Source organism: Gavialis gangeticus, unplaced genomic scaffold (assembly GCF_001723915.1).
Source record: "Gavialis gangeticus isolate Ggan-Ray unplaced genomic scaffold, GavGan_comp1, whole genome shotgun sequence".
Classification (NCBI taxonomy): Eukaryota; Metazoa; Chordata; order Crocodylia; family Gavialidae; genus Gavialis; species Gavialis gangeticus.
Genome location: NW_017728997.1, coordinates 39950376 through 39959829, shown reverse-complemented (window position 1 = coordinate 39959829; position 9454 = coordinate 39950376). Strand labels below are relative to the sequence as shown.

At 43.9% G+C, this 9454-nt stretch overlaps 1 protein-coding gene across 2 annotated transcripts in view; it reads right to left on the bottom strand.

Annotated features, from left to right (window-relative positions):
- VGLL4 (vestigial like family member 4) overlaps window positions 1–9454 on the bottom strand; it is a 229880-nt gene that overhangs the window by 209455 nt on the left and 10971 nt on the right. The window contains exon 2 of one of the 2 annotated variants that reach the window (XM_019505090.1): window positions 4585–4661. In XM_019505090.1, coding sequence (XP_019360635.1) covers window positions 4585–4648 — 64 coding nt within the window. In that variant the 5' untranslated portion in view covers window positions 4649–4661. Of the gene's footprint in view, window positions 1–4584; window positions 4664–9454 lie in introns of those variants that run through there. The other variant, XM_019505091.1, reaches the window with a different exon arrangement.

Genomic DNA, 9454 nt, shown 5'->3' with positions numbered 1-9454 from the left:
TGCACAGGCCTACTTGGTACCATCCACAAATTTCCTGAGTATGCACTTGATCCCATCACCCAAATTATTAACGAGGATATTAAATAATACCACACCCAGGACAGACCCCTGGGGAACTGTACTTGATACCTCATCCCAACTAGATATTGTGCCATTAAGGACTACCTGCTGAGTACAATGTTCCAACCAGTTATGCACCCCCCTTACAGTACTTTCACTTAGGCTGTATTTCCTTAGCTTGTTAATGAGGATGTTGTAAATATATGTAAATAATTGTTTTCAGCCAGTAACAAATAGATTTACTTTCCATTTGTTAACTGTATCTTGATACATTTTAAAGTGATGAAGGAGAAACAGCTGTTGGAAAAAAAGCATACTTTGCTTCAAAGCAAAGGAATTTCTGGAAATACAACAATTATTAATTAAGAACTACCTGAACTCAATTATATATACTATGAATATAGAGAAATAACAATTGAATCAATATCAAAAATTACCAATACTAAGGTTATGATGATACAACTGTTAGATGCATATGGCAATTCTATATTGATAGAAGTGTAGTAAAACCACTAACTTTAACCCTTCTTGATTCAGGGTTACAGCATGATGTAGCTGACATGAACAGCTACAGCATCATGCAGCTATAAACAGCTGACCTGTGCCCCTGAGCAGCAGCTCCCCTTTCCCTTTCAAAGCAACTAAAATGTATGCTTATATACCCTAAACTTCCTTTGCCTGCTTTTATTCTTTCCTTTTTCAGATATGTAGGGAGTCGGAAAAAAGCAACTGGACCCCTGCCAAACCAAACGGGACAGCTGATAACCAATACCCAGGAAAAGGCCAATCTGCTTAATGGGTACTTTGCATCAGTCTTTCATCAGTCCAGTGGGACCACCCTGCCTAGCAAGACACAGGACAGCCAGGGTGAGGGTGTATTTATACCCAGCATTGGTGTTAATCTAGTAAAGGATCACCTTGAGAGGCTGGACACCTTCAAGTCAGCCGGTCCTGACAGATTACACCTTAGAGTACTCAAGGAGCTGGCAGGTGTTATAGCCTAGCCATTGGCAAAAATATTAAAAAACTCATGGTGCTCAGGTGAAGTACTTAAAGACTGGAAGAAGGCCAATGTGGTATCCATCTTCAAGAAAGGGTGGAAAGTAGATCCAGGAATTACAGGCCAATCAACTTGACCTCAATCCCTGGTAAGAGTCTGAAGAAAATTATCAAGGAGATCCTTCTGGATAAGCTGGCTGAGGGCAACAACCTGAGGAATAGCCAGCACAGGTCTGTTGCTGGTAGGTCTTGCCTAACTAATCTCACCTCCTTCTATGACCAGGTGACATATCACCTGGACAAGGGAGAAGAGATTGACATCATATATCTGGAATTTAAACTGGCCAACCGTGGCCTCAGCTACACCACAGTCTGATGGCTGGGAAATTGGCTCCAAGGTCAGACCCAGAGAGTAGTGATTGATGGTAGCGAATCATTATGGCACTCCATGACCAGTGGCATCCCCCAAAGCTGTCCTTGGACCAGTTCTCTTTAACATCTTTATCAACGATGTGGACATTGGTGTCAGAAGCTCACTGGCTAAGTTTGCCAATGACACTAAAATTTGGGGCACAGCGCCCACAATTGAGGACAAGCTAGTGATGCAGGCTGACTTGGATAAACTTAGTAAGTGGGTGAACACAAACCTGATGATGTTCAATACCGATAAATGTAAGGTATTCCACCTTCGGGGGAAAAAAAACCCGCAGCATACTTATAGGCTCAGCAGTGCTACGCTTGCTAGCACCATTGCTGAAAGAGACTTGGGGGTCATGATTGACTACAAGATGAACATGAGCCACCAGTGTGATGTCACGGCTGGTAAAGCAAACATGCATAGATGCTTTTCAAGTAAAGCACAGGATGTCATCTTCCCGCTGTACTCGGCCTTGATGAGGCCACGGCTGGAGTACTGCATCCAATTATGGGCTCCACAATTCAAGAAGGATGTCGGGAAGCTTGAGAGAGTCCAGAGGAGAGCCATGTACATGATCAGAGGGCAAGACAATAGGTTTTATCAAGAGAGACCGAGAGCCACGAGCGTCTTCAGCCTGGAAAAATGCAGGCTCAAGGGGGGGACCTGGTGGCTGCTTATAAGTACATAAGGGGTGTACGTCAAGATCTGGGGGAACATCTGTTCACCAGAGCACACCAAGGAAAAACCAAGGATCAATGGTCATAAACTCCTCCAAGACTGTTTTACGCTGAACATAAGAAAAAATGTCTTTACTGTCCAAGCCCCCAAGACCTGGAATAGATTCCCTCCAGAAATAGTGCAGGCACCTACTCTGGACTCATTCAAGAAACGCTTGGATGCTTATCTTGCTTGGAATCTTTTGACCCTAACTGACTTCCTGCCCTTGGTATAGGGGGCTGGACTTGATGATCTTCGAGGTCCCCTCCAGCCCTAACATCCATGGAACTATGAAATCTATGACTAAGGAAAAAAATTGCAAACAAAATGTATGTCGATTCTAGACCAAAAGTTTTCCACACTGAGGAACACGTCCATCTTCCCTTGTTATATTCAAGTCTTGATACAAGGCATTATAATACAGACACAAGGTAAAGCATTAGCCTAGACCGGGGTATCAAACATATGGCCCATCAGCAGGATTCGGCCTGCAGAGGTGCATCAGCTGGTCTGCAGAGCTTCTTGCAGCAGCTGTCCAAGTCACTGTGGGAGCATCTACACAAGATGTTCACTGCAGAACTGCCTAATTAGCTCCACAGTAACCTCTCTGCATCTAAATGTGGGGCCCTATCAGGTCACAGTAAACTAACTCCGCCACAGGTTAGTACTTGTAAATACAAGTACTATCCTGCAGCAGCATTATTTTCTATGCAATGCACTTCTAAAGGCTGACAGGGCTGGCTGGGCCATGAGGATGCTTCAGTACAGGGGCTGCCTGCCGCCTAGCCCCACACTTAAGTACGCTGGTGCCCCAACCAGCCACTCCACAGCACGTTGAGCAGCTGCCAAAAGTGGCTACCCTCTCACCCCCTTTTCCTACCACAAACTTTACTGGTTTTGATCTCTTCTCCTGAGGACAACTGGTGGCAGTCTGTGACAAGGTGAGTGGTGTCAGCAGCAGCATTATCCTCCTCGGTATTTAGCAGGGAATATAGCCTACCAACTGATTTGAGTTTGACACCCTGGCTTAGACAAATGACCAGCTGTATTAAACTGTAATGTTGCCAGTAAACAAGTTGTTACCAAATCCAAATATGCACAAAACAGAATCACTAAAGCATTCTACTATTAAACACCAAAATGATGAATGAAACCCTTGAGACAGTAAATTCTTCAGAGAGAAAAACTACTCATCTATACTACTCAGCTTACAACACAAAAATTCAAGTTGAATGCATTTAAATCTGCACTCAAAGCAAATTATCAGTGAGTAAATCGCTGTATACCAGTGGTCTTCAACCTTTTTAAGTAGATCACCTTTGGCATTTAAAAGCAACCCAAGATCTACCATGCACTGCTGCCTCCCCCGCCCCGCCCCGCAGGTAAGTCTGAGGGGCCGGGTAGGAGGGGGCAGATGGAAGCAGAGCACGAAAAAATTACCTGGGGGCATGCCTCCCCAGCAGGTAAGTCCCACCCAGCTGGGGCCCCACTCAACTTACCCCTGCTCCTGATTCTGCAGAACCGTCCCTCACCACGGGGGCCTCAAATTAGTCCCCCTCCCTTCCCTCCCCTATGGATTAACCTGCTTGGCTGTAGCGTGCACGTGCATGAACGCAGGCACTCAGCCCCCCAGCCCTGGATCGACTCCAAGAGGCTCTGAGATCTACTGCAAGAGGCTCCAAGATCTACCTGTAGATTGAGAGCCACCAGTTTCTTTTGATGACTACTGCTGTACGCTGTTTATAACTCTTCAGGTTTCTCTGATTTTAGTCAAATTTCTTTTGCTTTAAAAAGTGATATTCAGAAGACAATTTGATAAAATGGAGTGTTAGTTCACTGTATTACAAAAAAAGAGCTATTGACTTTTACCTGAAAGCAGCAGACATCTGGCAGTAGCAGTTTTATTTTCTGCAATAACAATTTTTTTAACATTGAAACGAAAAAACAGTTTTGTTGCCCATATTCATGGGCCAAGTATCTGGCACTTTACAGGGGAGGGAGCTAATCGACATTAGACACAGAGATGAGGGGAGGGGAAAAATCCTCAGATCCTCTTCAATTTGATAAGGCCTTTATGTTTATTTTCCCAAATGGTGCAATACAAATACTTAAAAAGAAGAGAATTACGTGTTTCTCTGAATCCATAATATATGCCCCAAAGTACCAGGACCATTTTGCTAATTGCATACCAAAATGTGGTAAAAATGTGAGCGCACAAAGGATTTAGGAGGAAAAATCCAATCTGTGCACCTAAATTTTTATTTTTTTTCTCTAAGTCCTAGATACAGAAACTGTGAATATTAAGTATAGAACCTCCTCAAACAGACATCTAATGTGCACAAGGGAAAGCATCACACCACACAAAATATGTTATTAGAGTTTAAACTTACGTTTTTCATCATCAGCATGTACTAAGGATGCTGCTCTTGACAAAACATCCAATGGAGTCTCCATTCCTGGCAGGATCCTACAAGATAAAGAACCAGGCTTTCTTTAAATATAGCACATGCCTTACAGTAAGAATCAAGAAATGGCTTGACCAGTGGCTTTTGGCAAATGTTAATTGTGAATTTTGGGTTCCAAGGACTCTTACACCCAATCCCAGAAATAATGCATCTTCCTATTCCAGGTGTGCATGGCAGGATGCATGATTTTTGGGATCAGGAATGAAATTCCTTTGATCCCCACTGCATGATTGCTGGTGCAAGGAGTCCAACTTCAGAACCTGGTTCCCAACGTGGGCTCCCCAACCACTGGTGACTGGAAAGGTGAACCGTGCAGTCTGGCATGAGGGAAATGGTTCCCCCCGGCTGGGCCGCAATCCCACTTTTAAAGGTTTGGGCATGACATGAGCTCAACTATGGGAAGCTTCTCCCCAGTCTCAGGACCACACGAGAACCTTAAAAAAGCAGGCATGCAGCTAGGCTAAAACATCTAATACCCTATCACAAACTGTAAACATTCTAGGGTCATCTGCACATTAGCTCTGAAACTAACTATATTTCAGAGTTCAGAAAGGTAATATACATATACGTAGTTCAGGTACTATGCAAGTACACCTTTATCATCTTCCCTTCCCTCCACACCAAATTCTCACTTCATTGGCCCTCTCTCTCCCTACATCAGGGGTTAGCAACATATGGCCCACAGGCCACATCCAACCTGCAAAGCCAAGGGATCTGGTCATGAAAGGCTCTGCCCATGATCATGCCCATGCGCAGGCTGTGCCTGTGCCCATGCCCAAGATGCAGCTGCTTTTACTTGCCCTGTCTGTGGTGTGAAATTTCCAGCCAACTGTGAGTTGCACTGGGGCCAGGCATCTTTCAACTATGCTTATACTGAAGCGCCCCCAGCTCATCTCAGACTGGAGCTGGGTTGTTCCAAAAGCTTGTAAAGGTAGCTGACCATTGACGTAAATTAAAAAAAAAAATCTCATAACCAAACCTACATATTAATATCCAAGTAGTCTGCTATCTAGCCAGCTGGGCATTTATTTGAACATCAGGTTATACTGAGGGAAGAAAACACTTTAAGAATTACTAAGAAAAATTAAAATAATAACCAAAGATGGAAAAGACCAACAATGCCAAACTGCTGCTGTCCTTTGAATATTATAAAAACAAAGTTTTAAAAACCCAAATCACTCTCTTGGGTACCAGTCATATGGCATCCTTCACTTTCATTGCAAGTTTTTTTCATCACCATACTCTCTCCAAAAAAAAACTGGTCCAGTCTGTAAGTGCCCTCAACAAACTGATAACCATTATAAATCTTTTAAAATAGAATAACGTGGGCTAGAATATCTATATAACCCTTAACAGTCTCTCGAGACTCCAACAGTATGTCCAAAAAATAATGCTGGTGGTCCTTGTAATTATTATTCTTTTTATATATCTTTGTCCCACTTCAAACAGCTACTTATAGCAGCTTTCAAAGATAGTACAATGAAAAATAAGAGCTGGAAGGGACCTCAGAAGGTCATCTACTCCAGGCCACTGCTCAAGACACAATCATCTCTAACTAAATTATTCTAGCCAAGTGTCTATCCAAACTGGTCTTGGATATTTCCATGGATGGATACTACACGATTTGCCCAAGTAGCCTGCTCACCTTCCTAATCAGAAAATTCCTCACAGCCCCAAACATAAATTTCCCCTGCTGCAGCTTGAGGCCATTGGCTCCTAGTCCTGTCCTCTACAGCCACAAAGAAAAGCCCATCTTCATCCTCTCTAGTCACCCTTCAGGTATTGGAAGACTCATCAAATGCCCCCCCCCCCCCCGTCTCATCTCTCCAGGCTAAATAATAGGGGTGTGCAAAGCAGGCCGTATTTGGGGATTCAACCTGATTCAGGGGACAGCGATTTGATTCATTGATTCAGATCACTGTCCCAATTTGATTAAGCCGAATCCGAAACTGAAGATTTGATGCCAATTCAGAGAGTCAGCAATTCACCTGTGGACACAACTTTAAATTTTTTTTCTACATACCTCAAGGTACCAGGTGCGGCTCATGAATGCTACGATGGTGGGGCAGAGAGAACATCCCATGGGAGCATGCCCCCTCCCCCACCTCCACAGTATGCTTGGCAGCAGACCTAGAAGTGGACCAGAAGAACTTCCAGTCCACTTCCAGGTCCACCGCTGAGCGCATGGGGGCCCCACCCCCCGCGGCACCAGGTGCTGAGCCGGGGGGCGGGGAAGGTCCACTTCTGGATCTCCTGAGGTACTTCTGATCCACTTCCAGGTCTGCCACAAAGCATGCTAGGGACACCCCCGCAAGATGCTCCACCACCCCACCATCTCAGCATTCCTTAGCCACCTGGTACCTTGTGGCATGTAAAAAACACATTTAAAGCTGTGTCTATGTCTGAATCATCAAATCTCTCCAAATCAATTCAGAGGGCTCCGATTCGATTTGGAGGGATTAAAGGGTCTCCTGATTTGATTTGGATTCAGAGATTCAGCCACCAGATCTGGCTGAATCAAATCAGCAACCGAAGCTTTGCACAGCCCTACTAAATAATCCTAGCTCTTTCATGTTTTCCTCATAAACCTTGCCTAAAAAGAAATTCTTTTCCTCCCTTACAGGAAGAAGATGAAACCTTGAGACAGTCATGTTAGTTGAAGTAAAGTAAATTCTCCTGCCTGGAATGTCCACAAAACCCCCCCAAAAAACCCCCACTCTGTGATGAAAAAAACCCTACAGAAAACTCAGCTTCCTAATTTATATTTTAAAAGACTTAGTACAACCAGATTATTTATATCATCTCAACTACCAGAATGTTTATCTTCAGCAGAAAATATTCCTTATATTGAAGCATAGGCCTCACTTTTTCTACTACATCAAAAGGTGCCTGTTAAAACAACCTCTGCACTTTAACTTGGATTTAAAACCAGTACCACTACTTCATCTCTGGGTTTTCCAGTTACGGTCCTGAGCACTCAAATTCCTCCAATGATGCCAAAATTCATAAAGGTAAAAAGTGGCTATAGGATCACTGCTGTAGGAGTAAATTTTAGTCAGCTTCTGACCTATTTGACTAGAAAAACAGACAGACCAGAGGTGCTGATACTGCTTATTTCAGCTACATGTTCTGAGATTAGGAATCCTGCATGCCTTGGGTTATCCTTAGGTTATCTTGATATATTGCTCTGTGCACAGATAGTTTGTTTAAGTAAACTTCCTAAATTTCTGTGTAATTTACTATTGTTTTGTTTCTTCAAGGTCGTATTTTTTCTCTCTTTCTCTGTCTTAAGTATAAATATGCTTGTAAACTTAGAGAGTGTGAGAAATCCTTTGAAACAGACAAGTGGGTGATTCCCCTTGCTGTATGGAATTCTCCCTGTGATCACAGTATAGCCCTAAATAAAGAAAAGCTGGCTCTGTCAGTTCTGATTCAACCACAATGCGAAGTTTGATTTCTTCCACACTGCTGACAAATGTACAATGTGGATGGATAATACTGATGGTTAAAAGCTTCTGGATACAAGCAAACTGATAAATTTCAAGGGGGGAAAAATGAATTGTCTCTTGAGTACAAAAAAGGAAAAAAAAACCTTTTTGCTAACGGACAATGCAGAGGATGTTTTGATCTATTTGACACAAAGAAAAACAAATTGCTTTTTTCAGTAATTATTAAATAATGAGAGCAGCAGGTGCTCTACAGCTTTCTTAGTAAGGTTATAAGTTCTTAGTAAGGTTATTAACTGGTGATAGTAGTCCAAACTGGGGAAAGGAAACAGGAACCAGGTCTTGATTCTACCCAGGAAATTAGACGCACTTAAAACAAACAGCTACCAACATTACCAATCTAGATTCAACGTTAGGCTTGTTACAATTTTGCATATGCCTCAGTTTATTTCATGTGTGACTAACAGAAGGGATAAAGACCAAAATAACAAAACTAAAACATATTTGTGTATAATGAGCTTGGCCACAAATGCCCAATTTTATGATTCTATACATGTATGAAAGTTATCAGTGAAACAAACTACATTTACAGAGTGCTTTACGGAGTAGTTACAGAGATAACGCTTTCTTCCCCAAAGAACTCATGGTCCAAGACAATGGGGAGGAAGAACCAGCAGCATACCTAGAGGCTGGAGAACTCCATTCTCATCAGCACAGAGGCAGAAAAGGATCTTGGAGTCATTATTGCTGCCAAAATGAACATGGGCCGACAGTATGGGGACGTGGTCAGGAAGGCCAACCGTACCTTGTCATGCATCCACAGATGCATCTCGAGCAGGTCCAAGGAGGTGATCCTCCTCCTCTATGCGGCACTGGTCAGGCCGCAGCTGGAGCGCTGCGTCCAGTTCTGGGCGCCGCATTTCAGTAGGGATGTGGACAAGATGGAGAGGGTCCACGGGAAGGCCACCGGCATGATCAGAGGTCAGCAGGGTGGGCCCTATGAAGAGAGGCTACGGGACCTGAACCTGTTCAGCCTCCACAAGAGAAGGCTGAGGGGGGATCCAGTGACTGTTTACAAACTAGTCAGGGGGACCAGCAGGCATTGGGGGAGTCCCTGCTCCCCCCCCCACTACCAGGAGTGACAAGAAATAACGGTCACAAGCTGGCAGAGAGTAGATTCAGGCTAGGTATCAGGAGGCGCTACTTCATGGTCAGGGCGGCTAGGATCTGGAACCAACTTCCAAGAGAAGTGGTGCTGGCTCCTACCCTAGGGGTCTAAGAGGAGGCTAGATGAACACCTTGCCGGGGTCATTTGACCCCAGTACTCTTCCCTGCCATGGCAGAGGGTC